General features: G+C 44.4%; 1 protein-coding gene across 3 annotated transcripts in view; it reads right to left on the minus strand.

Annotated features, from left to right (window-relative positions):
* NEURL1 (neuralized E3 ubiquitin protein ligase 1) overlaps nucleotides 1-19,617 on the minus strand; it is a 168,785-nt gene that overhangs the window by 90,546 nt on the left and 58,622 nt on the right. Inside the window, exon 1 of one of the 3 annotated variants that reach the window (XM_054163825.1) lies at nucleotides 74-212. The exons of 1 other annotated variant lie outside the window; for it this stretch is intronic. In XM_054163825.1, coding sequence (XP_054019800.1) covers nucleotides 74-107 — 34 coding nt within the window. In that variant the 5' untranslated portion in view covers nucleotides 108-212. Of the gene's footprint in view, nucleotides 1-7; nucleotides 213-19,617 lie in introns of those variants that run through there. One more of the 3 variants, XM_054163823.1, reaches the window with a different exon arrangement.

Consider the following 19,617-nt stretch of genomic DNA (forward strand, 5'->3'; position numbering starts at 1 on the left):
GCCTCACCTTTCCCAGCCGCCCCCAGCTCTCCCCCCGCCCCGTAGCGGAGGGCGGCGGAGGGTCGGTCCTTACCGTACAGCAGGCTCCGCGTCACCTGCCCCCCCATGGCGGCGCAGCGCGGCGGGGGCCCGGCTGACCCCGCTCCGCAACCCCCGGCCCAGGCGGGAGCCGGCTGCCCCACGCCGGCAGCCTCCACCCACTCCCACGCCTCCCGCCGCGGCACCGGCCCTGAGAGCTGTCATCTTTATTTACATAAGAAGGAGGAGACTTCGCGGCTTCCTGAAATAGCCGCCGGCGTTTCATGGATGCGGCGCGGCCCTCCCGCGACCCCCTCCCCACGCACACACACACAGAGTCCCACGGCGCAGAACGCAGCGGGCAATGGCATCCACGCGCGATGCTCCCCTGGCATCATGCTGCTGGGGCGGGGGGGAGCCACTGAAAACGCGGCGGTACCCGGCTCCCCGGCACGGGCACTGGCAACTCCACCGAGAGCACGTTGAGACCTCATTTATGAAAATCAAACGGCTTCGGGCATTTGAAACTTTCGCTGCCCGGTGGGGTGGTGCCTACCGCAAAGCCGCGGCATAAATTAGAATGGCACACACACGCAAAAAAAAGAGTTAAGAAAATAAATATTACCAGACATCACTGCATCAGAGTCTTCAAACGGCCTCTGCTGGTTAATTGTTAATTACTTAATAGCAAAGAAGTGCTTGAAACACAGAATTGCTTGCCACAGAGTGTAATAATAAAAACATTACCCCCTGTAAACTCTTTTGTTCACAGCTTGCACGCTCAGACCACGTACAAAGCTTCCTGCTCTCCAGTTATTACCTCTGTTGATGGATACTGGCCAGCACTATTAAAAGCGGCAGGGATACCGAGGGTGGTGCAGGGAAGTGTGCAGAGGGTACCACAGCCAGGGTTTGGTCCCTCAGTTGCTCTCTGCACCCCACGGTTCGTGCAGGAGCCTGCTATTTCTCTCCTCTGCCTCTCCAGCACCACATGCCCCTGCCCACAGTCATGTCCTGCTGCATCTTTCCTATCCACTGCTCTAAGGGTAAATTAACACAGCAGGCACTGAGCTGCCACAGCCAACCATGGCATATCCCAGCTGGTTCGTTTAACACCAGCTCATGCATCTTTATGCTATGCCGCAGTCACTCTTCACTCTGCAAAGGAACAGGAATCAAACTTACACAGCCATGAGTGCAGCTCTGCCTCCCACCTCTTACCATGGTGCTGGGCAAATCCTGCCATCCCACTGTCTTGACTCTGCCACCGGAAAAATGAGAAATAAGATTGTCTCTTGCCTGTGTTCTAAGGATTATTGCTTAGGATGCCTAGGTGCTGAGGTCTCAGCAATTCAGGGGGGGGAGAAAAAAAAAAAAAGGCAAAAAAAAAAAGGCAGTTGCATATAAAGAGCACAGTCAGGGTGTCTGCACTAACCCTGCATGCATGAGGAAAGCTACGCCCAGCACTTCCAACCTGTGAAAAGAGCCTCTGCTGAGCCCCCCAGCAGCAACCAAGCACCACTGCCAGCTCACCCACTAGCTCCTGCCTGCCCAGACGAGATGATGTGCACTGGGACCCCACAGCCAAGCAGCAGCTCTTCGCTAGCTGAGCGGTGCACAGGCAGCACTCCACTCCTCCCTGCCCAAAGTCACACTCTGCAGAGCTTACGGCAGCTTCTTGGCAGAAGACTTTCTTCCTTCTATTTTTTTTTCTTTTTAAACTTTCTATATTTTTTTCCTCTCCCCTCCCAGATGATGCTGCATTAACAGCAGCAGCAGTGCAGGGTGAGGACATGTCCCCAGGTGCACTGCAGCACAGCCTTAGCACCCTGACGGGTGCAGTACATCTCTTGAGTCACACCAACCCATCACAGAACCCAGCTCTGCTCACAGACGCCACAAGGACATTGCTGGTTTCATCTCCTGGGGGGCAACCTCTCTGCTCAGGCTGACAGCAAAGAATCTGGGTGTGAATAGAATAGAGTAGAATAGAATAGAATAGACCAGACCAGGATGGAAAGGACCTTTGAGATCATCAAGTCCAACCCACCACCCACCACCATCTAATCAACTAAACCATGGCACCAAGTACCTCATCCAGTCTCTTCTTAAACACCTCCAGTGATGGTGACTCCACCATCTCCCTGGGCAGCCCATTCCAGTGGCCAATCTCTCTTTCTGTGAAGAACTTCTTCCTAACATCCAGCCTAAACCTCCCCTGGTGCAGCTTGAGACCAACTACCGCGTTTCACTTAGAGAAATGAAGCTGGACTTGGATGTTTAGCCCTAAATTTTCTCCCTCAGTTTCTCATTTCAGCTCTGCTTTCCATCCTCACCTTAATCTTGCTACAGCTCTGTGAATAATTGACTTCTTGGTTCACTGCCTCAACCAAGAGATTGCTAAAGAAACAACAAAACAACAGAAACATCAACCAACCAAAAACCCCCCAAACAAAACTCATTTTGTGCTGGCCCAAAACCGAAGGCTTTGTGCATCTCACTGAACAAAATGTTTCTTTAACTCAAAATGAAGCATTTTATTTTCTGAGTTATTTTTATCTCTTTTTTTTTTCTTTTTTCCCAAGTTATGGTCACTGAATACAGCTCTGAAATGATGTCTTTAAAAAAAAAAAGAAAAAGGCATCAAGCCCTTTGTTTTGAATGTACCAAAAGGAAAATTTTGAATTGTTATCTTTTCAGATTATTTGATTATTACTTCTTCCCCCCCCCCCCAATTTATTGGCTTTGTTTGTTTGTCTGAGGGGGAGAGTGAAGAGGGCAGACTGCCAGAATGAGTCATCCTGTTTGGCAGAAAATTATAAACTATTTCAATTGATTTTAAAATTGCTGCTCTTGCTCTCTCTTTTTTTCTTTTCATCCAGCACCCCCGTCTTGAACTTCACCTGCTGCTGTGGAACACCTCCTGGAGGACATGGAGGAAAAGAGAAGGGTCAGGGGAGACCTCATTGCTCTCTACAACTACCTGAAGGGTGGTTGTTGCCAGGAGGGAGTTGGTCACTCCTCTCAAGCAACCAGCACCAGAACGAGAAGACACAGTCTCAAGCTGCACCAGGGGAAATTTAGGCTTGAGGTGTGGAAAAAAGTTCTTCACTGAGAGAGCTGTTAGCCATTGGAATGTGCTGCCCAGGGAGGTGGTGGAGTCACCATCCCTGGAGGTGTTCAAGAGGGGATTGGACGTGGCACTTGGTGTCATGGTCTAGTCATGAGGTCTGTGCTGACATATTGGACTTGATGATCTTTGAGGTCTCTTCCAACTTTCATAGCATATAACCTTGGTGATACTGTGTGATACATAGCCCCACAGAGCCAACAGTCAAACAGCTTGTCCACCCTATCCCATGATAATTCCTCAAGGATCATTAGCCATATGGCAAACCTTTCCTTCAAAGCCGTATTGCACTGGAACTCATTCCAGGTTTATTCTTATCACCTCCATGTCCATTTCAGTCCTTGCCCTTTCCCAAATTCCTCTTCAGTCTTTTGTGTTTCTGATTTTTCTCTAGACATAGAAAAAATATTAATTGTCTCTACAACCCTGTTCCTATTTTACAATTTTCTCTACCAATACCCTCTAGGTCCCTTCAGGGTATTTTCCTGTGCCAAGACAGGTAAGGCCTCCCATTTTGGCATCAGTTATAAAAATCAGTATCATCACCACTTCTAAATCACTGACAGAGGTATTGGCGTTGGACCCTAAATCCATTCTCATTCATGAGCAGCATCCAGCAAATCCTGGCCAAGCATCAGCACTGCTGTCCAAGCTGGGAAGAATCTGCTGCAGGAGTATTTTGAGGCAGTATCTGATCTTGCTAAATATACTTAATCACTGCAAGAGTAGAATGCTGAGGCTGCAGAAGACTTCTGTAGATAGATTCATAGTCACCAGGCTGTGTATTAGATTAGTACCTTGGACCTTTCCAAATGGCCTTGAGCAGGCAACCCGGCAGTTCTCCCACCCCTCCTGGGATAAAGCCCTCAGCCCTGAGCATTGGGTGATGAGATGGAGTATGAAGTCAGGGAGTCATGATCAAATGCATTGCTTCCCTGTTGTCCTGGTCAGGAGGCTAGCAATCAGCAAGAAAATGCCAGAAACTCACCATGGTCTGGAAAGAGACATCCCAACATGGCCAAACAGCCCATTCCACCCTGACTAATAGAAAACCACAGAGATCCTTGCATGGAACTACAGTGGGAAAAGCCAATTCTGCAGAGACTTGCCTTTCACAGCAGGAGATAGAAAAAGGTACAAAGGAGATGAGAAAGGAGGAGAGGAAGCAAAAATAAAATCAGTGGGGCTCAAGGACAAGACTATACATATGCACAGGCCAGGGAAATTAAAATCCAGTTCATATGATCCTCATGCAGCTACAGCTCTTTCGGAACTGGATTTGAGTCTGTGAAGAATCAAAGTTTACTCTTCATCAGAAAGGCAAAAACAAGCTTGATGGGGGTTTCACTTACTTGAACAGTGCTGCAGGTAAAGACATCCTGCCAAGAACCGGTCCAAAAAGTTTTCTTGAATATCAACATGAGGGAGAAGAGGGAACTCTAGAAATCAATCAGGTATTTGCCAGAGAGAGTGAATATTCTTTTAGTGAACTCAAATTTATAGTAACAAACAGATTGACTAGAAATTTTTCTTTTTCACTCAGTACAGTAGCTCTCAGCAAACAGCTGGAGATCATCTAGGAAGTTGTGAGAATGTAGGGGAATGCATTCTCAGGTCCTTTTTCAGTATGAGTCTCTGACTGCTGTTACGGGAAAAACTTCACCTGTACACAAAACAGATTTCCTCCAGGAACCTCTGCCACTGTGACTGCAGAAGAAAAAATATGTTCTCAACAGGAAAGCATCCAAGAGAAAATATCTTGTGCTAGTACACAAGAAACATGCACTAGAACTAGGAAATCTTGCATCTTTTTAATATTAATGTGTTGCCAATAATGGAGAGGGCTTAGATGAAAGATGTGTCTCTGATTTCAATTCTTTATCTCTAATTCAAAGATGAAGACACTGCCCTAGCAAAAGGTATGCACAGTAGCTGACATTTATCCAGCCATTTGAGAATATGAGTTATGCTGTTATTAAGCATTAATATAAACCTGCAGCTCTGTATGAAAGCAAATTCCCAATGAGCAAGTCAAAGGAAGTTTAAAATTCTGGCTGAAATCCCTAAAATAAGAACCACCTCTCATACCTAAAAACAATGGCACCATGATAGCTAACCCAGGTGCTCAGCTATGGCAGTGCAATTCTCTGCAGGCACAGCAGGAAGGGGAATTTAAGGACTGGGAAAATCTTTAGGCTAAATACCTACCTCACATTTGCACTCAGCATAAATGAGACATCAGCTGTGTCTGCTTTGGTGACAGGAGCTGCAGTGGCACAGCAGGAAAAGCTGCCTCGCTACAGGGCAATGAAGACATCAGCAAGGTGTTGTAATAGCTGTCCAGGATGCGGATTGATTCCATGGACATGGCAGTGACAGTAGAGCCTGATGTTACTGTTCAGGGACTTCAAGCCCAGTTCACACAAAGCGAAAGCCATGGACAGGCTTAACTCTGACCCTGCCAGCACTTGGAGGAGTGGAAGAGTGGAATAGTAGTGCTGGAGAGAAACAGGAGGCTGAGCAAGGAGAAAGATTTCCAAGGCAAGGAACTGAACTGACCTCAGGCCAAGTTGCACAATGTTTTTTCCATCAGCATGTAAATGCTCGCAAGCCCCCCACTGGATGATGGGTTTATCTTCAAAGACAGTGACTCAGTGCATGAAGGTGTCAGAAGATAAATTAATGCCCCAAAGGCCAAGAGTTGCCCCTCCTTCTTGTGGGATAATATATGGAGAAAACCCTGTGGGACAGCATGAAGTAGCAGAGACTGGAAATGACAAAATTCAGCATCAGATGTGCCTCATATTAAATCATTGCATTGGGCTAACCAGTCTTTCTGAAAAGTAGCTTCTAAATGATACTGAAAACCTGTGCCTGTTCTGGAGCAACATCTGCCAAAAAAACCAACCCACCATTCCTGAGGGAAAAGTATCATGGTGGACATGATACTGACTGTGCCTTGGAAGGCCTCCTTCATTTATACACTAAATTAAGAGCCTAGCCTCTTATTGCCATTTCAGACTAACTCTTCAAGCACAAGAATTTCTAAAAATATCTAATTAGAAGAAACATTATAATTTAAAAAAAAATATATATTAAAATTTTAAATCCACAAAGAAATGCTGATGTATAATATTCACCTAGGGAGGAAGACTTTTGCTTTCAGAACAAGCATAAGAACCAGCACAAAACAACCCTGAACTTTCTCCCTCCAAGCAAAGATTTTCTACAGTCTCACGTGAATACCTTTGTTTTCACTCTGAATGAAAGTAGAGCAGAATAACAGCATGGCAGGACCAAGAATTCTGTTACTTCAAGCCCTATTCTGTTGCTGCTAAGCATTTGGAAACTTTGAACAGTAGCATCCCATGTGACGAGGTACCACGACAGCTGCAAAAGCATTGTATTTTTCCACAGAGAGCAGGGAATACTGGTGCAATTTTATATAGTATAAATAGCTTCTTCACACTTTATCAGAGGCAACATCCAAACCCTGCACCTGAAACCCCCAAATTATCATCAGCTGGAATCATCATCATTTTTGTGGCATTTTCCCTTTAACACACGACTGTCAAGGAAACACTACTTTTGTTTTCATGATATTCCTGTAGGAAGCAGTAATGTCTCTCTGCCTGGTCTAGAGAATCTTATTTTGAGGTTTTGCAAAAAAAGTTAAATGAGGATCTCATGAGCAACAGGTGGATTTGCTCTAACAACCTTCATACAGTGTCCTCTGGAAAGCATACAGGCAGGAGCCATGTGAAACCAAAGAGGTAAATAAGGTAATCGGAGAGCACTGGCACTAGGGCACAAATGAAGGTTAGATAGATAACTTCCACTCCAGCATGTGTGAGCCTTTGAGAGATTGGCTTCATAATCTTGCTAATGTTCCCTTGATGCAGGGGTATAATTTCTAAAGATTTTCCTTAGCAAATACAGTGACAGGAGAGAACAGCCTCTGTGTTTCCTGTCCCACCCTTTCTGAGAAAAGCCTCTCACATGCGTGTGCTGATGTTTGTAACCAAGCAAAGGCACCACATATGTTTGGGATGTAAATATTAGCCCAACAGAGAAACACCTTTTTATTACCCTGTTGAAAGTCCTTCAGAGAGGGTAGTGAAGGGCAGCAGAGTCCAAAAGAAAGCTTCTGGGCTGGTAAGATGGGCAGACAGGGCAGTATCACATATCAGAGTACATTGCAGGCTGGGAGGGACCTCAAGAAATCATCAGGTCCAAACCCCCTGCCAGGGCAGGATCACTTAGGGTAGTCCACACAAGAATGCATCCAGGTAGGTTTTGAAAGTCTCCAGAGAAGAAGACTCCACAACCTCTCTGGGCAGCCTGTTCCAGTGCTCTGTCACCCTCACTGTAGAGAAGTTTCTCCTCACATTGAGGTGAAATCTTCTATGTTCAAGCTTGATCCTGTTGTGTCTTATTACTGTGCAACACCAAAAAAAGCTTGCCCCCCTCCACTTGACACCCACCCCTCAGATATTTGTAGACATTGATGAGATCCTCTCTCAGTCTTGTCTTCTCAAGAGACAACATTCCCCACTGCATATGCCGGCACAAGTTTTCAGCCTGAGCTTAAAAAGGCTCCTGGGGTCACAGAGGAAAGTCCCCAGTACTCTCCCAGGGCTGGCTCCCCATGCAACCCTTCTCCCTCAGAAACTTCCTTGTCTCCTGCTAAAACACCATCCTACAGTAAACGAGATTTGTTTACAAAACTTGCTGTTACAAGGCTGCTTTCACAAGCTGTTTTATTGTAGACTTCAAGGAACCAAAGGAGCTAGAGGTCAAATACTTCAAGGACAAAATGCACTGCAAGGGTGAATTTTCCAGTCCAGACGAGATGAATCTTGCAGGTGTAAATAAGAAACAAATCATGTAATGCCTGTTACATATGTTGCTCTTTCCCATTCATCATCTGTTGCTCACCCTCCTCTGGTCTCCTGCTCTCCTTCACCAGATACCACTGTCTCGTACTTCCCCATCCTAAACTCTGTGGCTTTTCAAGCTTAATCTAAAAATCTACCCTTCCTCCTTTGGTATATCTTTTAAGTCCTTTTTTCTGTTACTAAATTTACAAGATACTTTTCATGTAACTCAGTCTCACAAAGGTATCATGAAATGCAGTAGACCAGGGATGAGAAATAAGTTTTGGTCCTTCAGTTCAGGAAAACAAGATTTAATTCGTACAAAAATCAGAGCTTTACCTTCACAAAATGCCACTTGTTTTGGACCTTGTTAACAAAGCACAAAGCAGATGAATGTAAAATGCAAATGGTGTACTGAGCAGAACAATGGTCATGATCCCCTCCAGCCACCCCTCCACCCAACATCCCCATTTCTAGGTGGGGGGATCAGAGATCTGTAGTACATGAGCTTCATGGAGTTGTCAAATGCAGAAAGACACATGTTTAGGATCTAAACCATTCTAATATGTTCCTCGCTTACAGCATCTAGACTGAGTGTCTCTGACCTACCGCAGCTTCTTCAGGTCTGCTGTAAAATTTTGCAAGCCAAAACAACACTGCCTCTGCCATTGCATTCTCTTCCTCCCATACACCATGCCTCCCATCCAAAGGTCTTTTTCACTTCTCTTTCCTCCCTCCCCCATTCTTTGTCTCAGCATCCTCTTCTGTGCCGCCCACACACTTGGAGAGCAGAGAGCAGACCAATCTGGCAAGCTCAATTAACAACACCATAAAAAAAAAGAAAGAAAGAAAGAAAGAGAGAAAAAAAAGGTTTTCTGGCCTAGAAGACTCCTCTATATTTTTATCTAGAGGGAGCAATCAAAAACTCTGTTCTGTTGAGCAGAAACCAAAGAGAATGGCGATGGCTACCACGTGTCACAAATCAGTCTTGACAAAAACGAGGAGGAAAGCCTGGGATTTCTTGCCAACACATGGGCACTTTTAAACAGGAACATTAAGTCTATTTTTAACTGTGCCATCTTCCAGCATCGAGCACCAGTTAAAAATATCCATTTTTACAAGGTGGGGTTTGATTAGCCAGTTTTCTTGTTTGCTTTTCTTAAAAAGTGCTGAGTACAAGCTGAGGACAGCCAGGCAGTTATCAGCACTTCAGAGACTGTTGGTTGGCTGGGCATACACCCACACAAGCAGCACAAGAAGGGGGTTTGGAAGGGTACGGTCCTTCACATGCAGCATGAACCCCATAGTGCCAACATGGCACCGGCAGCATTTACTCATCAAAGTCCCAATCCTGTAATCTCATCAGCATATGCAAAGAAATCCACTCTGGCAGAGAGCATCTAATGACATTAATGGCACACAGCACAGCAATATGGTCCAGGCATGTGGAAATAATCACAGGCCCAGAACCCAGGATGACTGATTTTTTTTCCCATTCAACATATGTTTTACTTAGATCTCTGCTTCTTCCCATTTTCCTTTCCCACCCTTCTTTCTCTCAGTCTCCCAAACTGTTATTTTGGTTTGGTGGAATACAGGAAAATGTCTTTAAGACAGGGATACTATAGGTTAAATCACATCTATCTGAGAAAGAAGGAAAAAAAAAAGTTAAATATAAACAAGAGATTTTACTAAATTTACATATTCCTAATCACAGGCAGAATCTGAGCCCAGCACAAATGGCCACTGAGCTGATAAAATACATCTGAGCTCTGTTCAGCATGAGAGTCTAACCAAAGAAGTTGAGTTTCAACAAAGTATAAACATTGTTTATTAGGATCAAAGTGTATGTTCCACAGGATGACTCAAAAATTCTAAAGCTGTTCTGTGCAGCTATTTGCTTTCTTAAGGTGACCTGTGAGCTATACCCTAAGGCTAGTAAAAAAAATATCAGCAATGACATCATTTACAGCATCAACCCAAACAGAGTCTCTCTCTCTCTCCCTATCAGGTCATCTTAACTCAGTGTTCTTATGTCCTGGAGATGTTTTATCGGCACAAAAGCATTTACCTGTGCAGCTACATGTCACCTACATTGACTTTTGTCATTTCAGCTTTCTGTAGCTCCACAGGCAAAATGCCCATCTGCAGTGGCTTTGTCAACACCATTGTAGCAACAGGGCCATCATAATGCAGATACAATCTGTAACCAGGCTTACACGAAGTATCTACTTAGGTTGTTCTGTTGAAAGCAAGTTTTCATGTGTCTGTCTGAAAATGAATCATCCATCACACCCTTCGCCAATGTTCCTGACCTGTCAGGACAGAAGGGGAAATACTCACACATCTTTTCCTGCTTTGCAACTTCAGGAGCCAGTACTAAAGGTTTGGTGGCAGCAGCGCATCTTTGCTCACAGGATATTGTTGTTCTTCCCAGGGGAAGCTCAGTGCTTCCCAAATTCAACCAGATCTTCAAACTGCACCATGACTCACTTCTAATTTACATACAGTGTACTCAGTCCACTGGCATTTTCAAGACCTCCTTCAAGGGTGTGACCATGGTGTCACTCTCACTTCAGAGACTTTTCCCCCTGCAGCTTCAGAGTGTGTTTTAAGAATAATGTGGGGGTTTTTTCATTAATATAGAGTAGCTTAGAAGCATAAATCTTTTTCAATTTGTCTAGATTAAGATAGGAATGTTAGATACAGGCATTAAAAGATTAATACCTCTGCATGTTCAGCGTTAGCAGGACAGGTCTGTACATTACATGGATGCAATGTTATTTTAGTTTGTGGTCCTTTTAACAGTTAGAAGCCTGATCAAAATCCATGTCTTAGGAGTTCATGATCTTCCCAGGCAGAAGTTTTTGCTTCAAGACAAACCCTGGTATCAACTGTCAAGGCAGAAGTTCAAGAGAATATGTATGAGATATAGGCAACCTATAACACACTGACCCTAGCAAAATTCCTACAAATTTAGTGTTCTTCTGGAGGAGGGCAGGGAGCTATCTGTCCCTGCATGCCCAGAGTTCAGAGTTTCTTTGCTAGTCATTCCTTCTGGATATTGTTCAGGCAAACCTAAAATTCAATCAGCACCTTGTACTTCCTTCCCCACAACCTGCGGTATATTGCTGATATCATTTAACTATCTGCTGATCCCAAAACTCAGGCTGCAAAGAAAAGCATCTTTATTCAACACTTTATTTCACCTTGTAGCAAACAGAAGCAGTGTCTCTATCACACTATTGGGATGGACATTTATCTAGGTAAGACCATAGTCTAAGCCAATACTTGTCAGGATTTAGACAGCTTGAGCTGGAGACCTGGAAGATGTTGACATTTAAGTGGGAGAGCTGTGTAAAGACACCCAGAAATATTTAAAGAAGATGGGCACAATAAAGAGGAAGGACATTTTTGCTGGCTCATGAAAATGAAATGTAGGCAAGGCTTAAGCTGTCACCACTGAAATCAATAAGAATTTTGTCAGTGAAGCAAAACAAAAGCAGAAATGGAAACACCATCTGACATTTGCTGTGCTAGACTCGTACAAACTGCTGTAGTTAATAGCCTATGAGATTAATAAATAACATACCATAGAAAGGGGATGATTTTAAACTTCTGTTTTCACAGCATGAGAGTGTCATGATCTGGGGAGTTTTGAGGCTTGTAAAGGCTGCTTGTTTTGAGTCATATTTAGAAAGAGATTTTCTATTTGGATAGTCAGGCTAAATCTATAAAGACACCAAACAAAAGAACATGTGAGAAGAAAAAAAAGATAGAAGTACAACATAGGGATTAAGCTGCATGCACAAGAATAGAAAAGAATTTGGATAAAATTTGCTGTAAATAATTTATTGTTGAAGTAGATCTCATAAACTGAAATTCTTGGAATGTAAAAGGCAAAGAATTTCTGTAAATTATTAATGTTTGGGAACTGATCATATAAACCTCGGAGGCCAACTCCTTATCCAGTATAAATGAAAGCATCTGGCTTTGTATCTCTAAGATCATAATGAGATAGCCGCTGAGCAGTCACTATGGAAAGCATGGTATTCAGAAATTAATATCTCTCTAGGCACAGAGCATATAATGAAGATAACAAGGCAGAACAGAGAAACAGGACTTGGACTATCACATCAAAACCCAGGGATACTCAGTGGATTAGTCACACAGGCAGCAGACCCACACTGGGAGACAGCAGAAGAACTGGCACATACACAGATCAAGCTCCAGGACACAGAAAGTGTCAGCTGCATTCTCTAAGGGCTGCAGTTTTGCAGATGTATTTGAAACACCTAATGACTGCAGAAAGTATCTGTAGAAACCCTCTTCTCTCCCACCATCAGCTTTTTTAGCAGCCCGCAGAGGCAAAGAAGATTCTCAGAAGTGCACTAGTCAGTAAACAAGTTTTTTAGTATTCGTAGTTTGACTTAAAAGCATTTCAAAACTGAGAATTGCAATGAGATACATTGGTTGGCATCCTTAAAAATTATCTGCCTGAAAATTCCTAAGATGTCAAACACCAGGGAGTTAAACTGAAACCAAAGGCCCCACAAGCACCATTTGCACTCAGCATGGAGATTGACCCAAATATTACCACGTAGCGGTAACCTCATAGCAAAAGGCTGTGCTGCTGACATGTGATGAAATTCTACTGTTCCCAGCACAAATTCAGCATATCACTTTCAGTAATGAACATCAGTAAATGAAGCTCCAGTCTCTGCCAGGAGCACGAGATTTGCTCCGCAGCGTCTCTCCTGGACATCTGCAGGAGGGAGGTAGTTGCCAACTGGTCTCTGCTGATAGCAGGGACAACTGACCCCCCTAGCCAGAAGGAGGAAGACAGGATTCAAAACAAAATAAAAAAAAAAGCATCTCTAAGATTCCCAGATGTGTTAAATCTCATGCTGTTGGACTCTGCCCATCTGCCCAGCCTGTCAAGGTCCCTCTGCAGAGCTCTCCTACCCTCTAACAGATCAACTCCTGCCCCCAGCTTGGTGTCATCTGCAAACTTACTGATGATAGACTCAATGCCCTCATCCAGATCATCAATAAAGACATTAAGGAGCATGGGGCGCAGCACTGATCCCTGGGGGACACCACTAGTGACTGGCTGCCAGCTGGATGTGGCACCATTCACCACCACTCTCTGGGCTCAGCCCTCCAGCCAGTTCCTAACCCAGCGCAGAGTGCTGCTGTCCAAGCCATGAGCTGACAGCTTGGCCAGGAGTTTGCTGGGGGGGACAGTATCAAAGGCCTTGCTGAAGTCCAGGTAGACAACTATATCCATGTCTAGCATTTCAGGGCAGTCAAAGCTAGGATTAGATCCCATTTTGGGAACTCTGTGTGTGTGTTAGAAGTGTTTCTACAGTTCACAGTCCTCAGAATGCAACAGGGCCTGATTTCATCATTTTCTAAATACTGTCTGTATAGCAGCTGTTCTATGTGCACAGCACCCCTCAAGCATCTGCCATCTGTTTTTTACCTAATAAGTCAGGTGTTCATGGTTTTTAGTAAATATAAAAAGAAGAATATTGTAGGGGGTTCTTCAGCCATTTTTCACACTCTTGCAAAACCTTGTTAGAAACTTCTGAAAAACACAAACATTTGGAGCAGTAAGTGGAATGATTCCCCTTTATTGACACATGAAAAATTACAGAACAGAGCTGTAACAGGGTGAACTGGCAGCACACACAATGGAGCCTGACACCACCTGGCTTTCTTTTCCCCATTTAAATAAGCAACGAGTAATATGAAGAGGCACCATGGAGACGGAGAGCTCTGACACCAGGCAAGGAAGAGTAATGCTGGATGAATGCTGACATATAAACATGGCCAACAAGAGCAAAGGATGTCACACATGAGTCAGATGCAGAGCCTTTTGGAGACCTCAAACTGTGCTCCCCAGCCAGCACTGGTTCATACCCCAGAGGAGATGGAAGAGGCAGCCAGCACCAGATGCACAGAAACAGGAGCACAGTGCTAGGGAGCTGCCCACTCCTCTGCCCCTCTTCCCACAAGGGATGCAAGCCAAGAAGCAAACATGTTAATGGACTATTACTGGCGATGGACCAGCAAAAATCAAGCAGCATGAATTCCCGAGCCTTACAATGTGGCCATGGCATCACAAGTTCTACCTCAATAAGACCTTAGACATTGCCAATGCTCTGAAATCATAGTGGTAAATATAAACCCACCAGACGTGGAAATAGGTTGTATTCACCCCTGAGAAACCTGTGCAGGCAAGCAAAACTCTGCTAACAGGAATGTTTGGAGAAAATGTTATTTCCCATCTCAAACCAGACAGCTACAATCACCCAACCAATAAGCACAGGCACAGAGACAGTCAAAGATCTGCCATATGCCAGGGAGGTGAGCAGTGAATGAAAACTCAGTATTAACAGATCAGCAGCAGTTGAAGGTTCAACCAGGAGCAGACAAGAGATAACAAAGACACACGTAAACATCCCAAATGTACCAAAGGCAATTAAGGAACAGTACATGGGACAACTCAAACTGTTCTCTGCACACAGTGCACCCGGTCTGAGGAGCTGTTGCTACCCCTGGGGACTCTTTCCCACAGCCCTCAGGCCACCTTCTGTAGGTAACCTTCTGTGCAGCCACTGCCATTCTGAGCTTCCCTGCTCACGCTCTCAGAGTGGCAATTTCAAGGGTGACTTTTCTTACCTATGAGGTGAAAATGGAACTGAATCAAAAGCAAAGCCTCTTTCACCAGAGGTCACCCACGCAGCACCTTAAGTCAGCACATGATATCTTTGGTATACAGAGGAACTGTGGAGGATGATTGACTGTCAACAGCAATGAAATTGTAGAAAAACCCCCCAGCTGCAACCCTTGCTAAGAGTTGCAGGGTTTGCTCTACACCCAGTCCACAGAGGATAACATATCCACAGCACCTTCTTCAACTGCAGCTCACTTTTTCACACCATCAGCTGTTGGCAAAAAATTATTAACTCCCTTTCTTGTTTTGAGGATTAAGAACAGAATGTCGCCTACAGGACAGAGTCTGTTCTGACAATTGTCAAAGTCAGACCAAGGCTGTAGATAAAGACCACCTCATCAATCATCCATCCCTCGCCTTTCCATGTGGAGCAGAGCCCCCTCTCATGCCTACCTTCCTCCCATCCCCAAATCACGCTTGGTTCATCCTTCTGTGGCTCTAAGGGTAGGACAGGGATGCACAAGGTCACCCCTATCTCTGCTCTAACCAAAGGGGAGCCCAGGAAGGAAATGTCACAGAAAGAAGGGCTGTCTCCTCCAGACATGAGGAGAGGCAGTAGGGCAGCAACCACTGCCACAGCACTTGCTGCTTCTTACACATTCCTTCTTCTTTCTGAGTTGTCTGTCTTTTCCCATTTGTGGAGCAGAGCACTGTTTACTAACTCTCATGAGGGAAAAAAAAAAAGAGGGGGGTGGTGGTGGCAAGGAAACTAAAAGCACCTCTGAATCATTGTGCTATCCAGGGTGAGTACGAGTTGCATTGGTCAATGCCATGTTCCACCCTGTGCTCACAGGCAACACTCTGCCGCAGCTCAATAAATATGTAATAGCAAAACAGATTCCCCATTCAAGGATTCTGGGGAGGACAACACACAAATAAAAACTTTCCTGGCTCAAAAAATAGTGAGAACAGCAAGATACTCTATTCAGATCACAAGCAATTGGTTTGCTGCCTTTGAGCACAACTCTGCAAAAACCCACTGGATCCCTTACAAAACACAAGGAAGTCTGGGTGCCATGAGACAAAAGGCTATCAATTTGTTGAGGGATCATTAGGGAAAAATAACAAATAAGAAGAAAAAAAAATAAGGTAATGCAGATTCCTTTGCATCCCACTTGCAGACACTACAGCTGCTGCTTCTGTAGTTACATGCAGATGAAATGAACAGACAGCGGTGGCCAAGACAACTCTTCATCTCACCTCTAGGATGTTTATGGGAAAATCCCAGGGCACATGACTTCTCCCACAGAGAGAGGAAAGAGGCCACACAAGCCACTGACTTATGCAAAATGGCAAATAGGATACACAGAGCTGTGAGCAAGGGTAGGAAGGGAAATGTTCAGAAGTCCTTACAATCCTTGCGTTAAACCAGGGATGCAGGAAGCTCCCAAATTACAGGATGCAAGGGTGGAATCTTTATGGGAAGAACATAGAGATGTAAATAACTGTTGTGTATGAAATAGACTTGGTCTGCAGAGGCAAAATGTGCAACTCTCTGGCATATAAACATAATGACTGAGTAGATACTATCGTGATGAACACCCTTCCTTTCACTGCTAGCGTTGCTGCCATCTGACACCTCAGACTTTTGGAAGGAGCCTGAGAGACAGCAAGCTTTCAGTGTGTTGCCTGCCAAGCAGAAGGGAGCATTTGCAAGCAGAAACCACAGGAAATATCCAGTTGCCTAAAAGGAGGATGCAGGAAGTCAAGCAGAATGATGTCTCCTACCCTCAGCACTGACCAGCTCAGCAATATTCTATCTAGCTTGAATATCTTTTACATGATCTAGTTCAGGTTTCCTAAACACACACTAGCATAAAACCAAATGAGTAGTTTTTGTTTTGAACAGCCCCTGGATGGCACTAAGTCAGCAACACACCACACTGAGTCTGCTTGCAGATGCATACCGTGGGCTTGGGTCCTTACTCCCTGCAAATAGGGGAGGGAGTTCAGTGATATTATTCATAAACAGATCTGCCCAGAGGCAGTGAAACCACATAAGCTGGGCACAACCTTTCCTTCCTTCTGTTGCCAGGAGGAGGTGGTCATGCAACCAGCAGCAGCTTTATGGGGCTAATTAAGTGACTACAGAAAAATGGGAAGACTTGGGGTCAAGGAGAGGCTGTAGGTTGAGACCCTCTTGTGTCCAGGAAACCAGCCTCTCCTTGTGCATATCAGATCCTGTGGATGCCAAATCCTCCCAAGCAGTGCATTTAAATGAGATGTTGTTTTTTTCTTGAAGAAAAAATACCCACAAATTTTTAACAACAACAACAACCCCACCAAAACCACAAAACCACCACAAAAAAACCCTCCACACACCACCAAACAAACAACAAAAGAACCCAACAACAACAAATTTACATATATAACATCACAAATAAAAAGAACATTTTTACAGAGAAGGGCAACAAAGTTGGTGAGGGGCTTGGAACACAAGCCCTATGAGGAGAGACTGAGGGAGCTGGGGTTGCTTAGCCTGGAGAAGAGGAGGCTCAGGGGTGACCTTTTTGCTCTCCACAACTACCTTAAGGGAGATTGTAGACAGGCAGAGGTTGGTCTCTTCTCCCAGGCAACCAGTACCAGAACAAGAGGACACAGTCTCAGGCTGCACCAGGGAAGGTTTAGGCTGGAGGTTAGGAGGAAGTTCTACACAGAGAGAGTGGCTGCCCACTGGAATGGTCTGCCCGAGGAGGTGATGGAGTCATCATCACTGGAGACTTGATAGGGTGCTTGGTTGCATGGTTTAGTTGATTAGGTGGTGTTGGATGATAGGTTGGACACGATGATCTTGAAGGTCTCTTCCAACCTGGTCTGGTCTGGTCTATTCTACTCTATTCATGTGGTGAGTTTAGTGGCTGTAGTGGCTGATCTCAAGGATGCTACTCCCTAGGCCTCTGCAGTGGGTACCTTCATCAAAGACAGCCCCAGATTCTCCAGTCCAGGAGCTACATTTGGGAAATGAGTAGTGAGAAGTTAGAAGATCAGATCTGAGAGATACAGCATCTATGAAAAACACCTGCCTATTTCTACAACTAGAACTAGGCAATCCTCTGAACCATGAGCTATTTTGCACACTTTACTACAACTGAGAGGAATATGTGCCAGAGAGAAAAACAGCCGTGTGTTTTGTTATATCCCACAGGTGCTAAATGTTTTGCAGCTTAAAGAGACCAAGGTGCTCAGTACCTTATAAACATATAAATGCTTCCACAGTTGGAAGTAATTAAGACAAAATCTACAGTTATAGCAGCAAATTTACAGCTTTGGCTTCATTTCATTCTAAGTTTGTTCACTATTGCTTACAGCATATACCTCAAGACAAGCAGAGCTGCAGAAGAAAAACAAGATATAAATATACAGGAGTCTATCTGACCCAGGCCAAACAGAGTGTGATTTTTTTTCCTATATAATTCTTACAAAGCCTTCAAGATACATGCACACCTTTCAAGTGAGCTGAGACCCTGAGCAGAACATGAGCAGTAAACCTCTCTCTTCACAGAGATTCTACTGGTAAGCTATAGAACACTCGCTAAAGGTGGGACCATGAACAGCATCAGTTCTTGATCACCCTACAGGTTTCCAGCAGTCTGGATGATACAGATGGCTGGCTTTCATTTCCAGCTTAGTTTTGAGCTTTTCTTAGAGAGTATGAAAGCTGGCCATTGTCAACTGTGCTGCTGGAATGACCCAGACAATCGCCAGGCTCGTTCATAACGAGGATAGTCAAAGGGAATTGAAGAAGCGTTTAACCTCTAGTTCAGGAATCAAAACTGCCCATTGGATTGGAGACTTAAGTTGGTATTAATTGAAGAAAGTTTCAAAGCATTCTACTTAAAAATCCACCAGATCATCTAGACTTCATTTTCACTCTTACTGTGTCCTGTACCAGTACCTTTCCTGAGCAGGCAAGGCTGAAAGAGAGAGGAAACAACAGCAAAACGATGGAACAGGAAAGACTTTTGGGTTATGTGCCATAAACCAGACAGGACAACACAATAGGATGGGCAATACTTCTGCAAGCTATCTCTAACACCAGTTTGCTGGGACATCTGGCTGCAAAGCACAGCAGACTCATTCAATTTGTTTTAGACAAACAGACCTTTCAGGAATTTTTATCATCCCATTTCAGCTGCAGCTTGCACAAATGGTCCTCAGCATTCATTCAGCTCCCATTTCAGAAATAGAAGAAAAATATATTCCCAGTGCTGTCACAGAGAAAAAGGAAGAGGTAGGGTCTCTCTCAGACTTGCACTCTTCTTAGAGTGGATGGATGCACCAGTCCCCAAGAATTTTTGAAGTTGCCTATTGTGTCAGCATTATACAGGAGCATTTTGTTGTATTACTTCACAAAAAATAAACCCCAACATTTCCACAGAGACCAAGGTGCCTTCCATTTCAGAGTTGAGTTACCCATTTTAACAAAAGGATGTCGTTAAGTTGCTGTGTCCAAGCCCAGCAGACTACACCCTGTGGTGAATGTGGATGGGGAGGCAGAGCACACTGCCTCTTTGTGCCATTATACAAATGCCTGGTAACCACAATGGCTCAAAAGGCTGAGAGTTCAAATGACGTAGCATAGAAGTGAATTCACTGGAAATACTTTCTTTCTTTCTTTTTAACCTAATAGATAGCCTGAAGACATGCAGAGACTGGAAAGTGCACTCAAGATGCTGAATCTGATGTTGCTGTTTGTTTACTTCAGTACAATTTCCAAATCAAGATACTGAAGCAAATGGTCTTCCCCAGGGAGCAGATGTTTGAACACAGTCATGGGGACCATGATACAATGGGAATGTTTATATTATTTTGAGGTTCTAGCCACCTTTATCAGACACAAGTTGTGACTC

Source organism: Dryobates pubescens, chromosome 8, assembly GCF_014839835.1.
Source record: "Dryobates pubescens isolate bDryPub1 chromosome 8, bDryPub1.pri, whole genome shotgun sequence".
NCBI lineage: Eukaryota > Metazoa > Chordata > Aves > Piciformes > Picidae > Dryobates > Dryobates pubescens.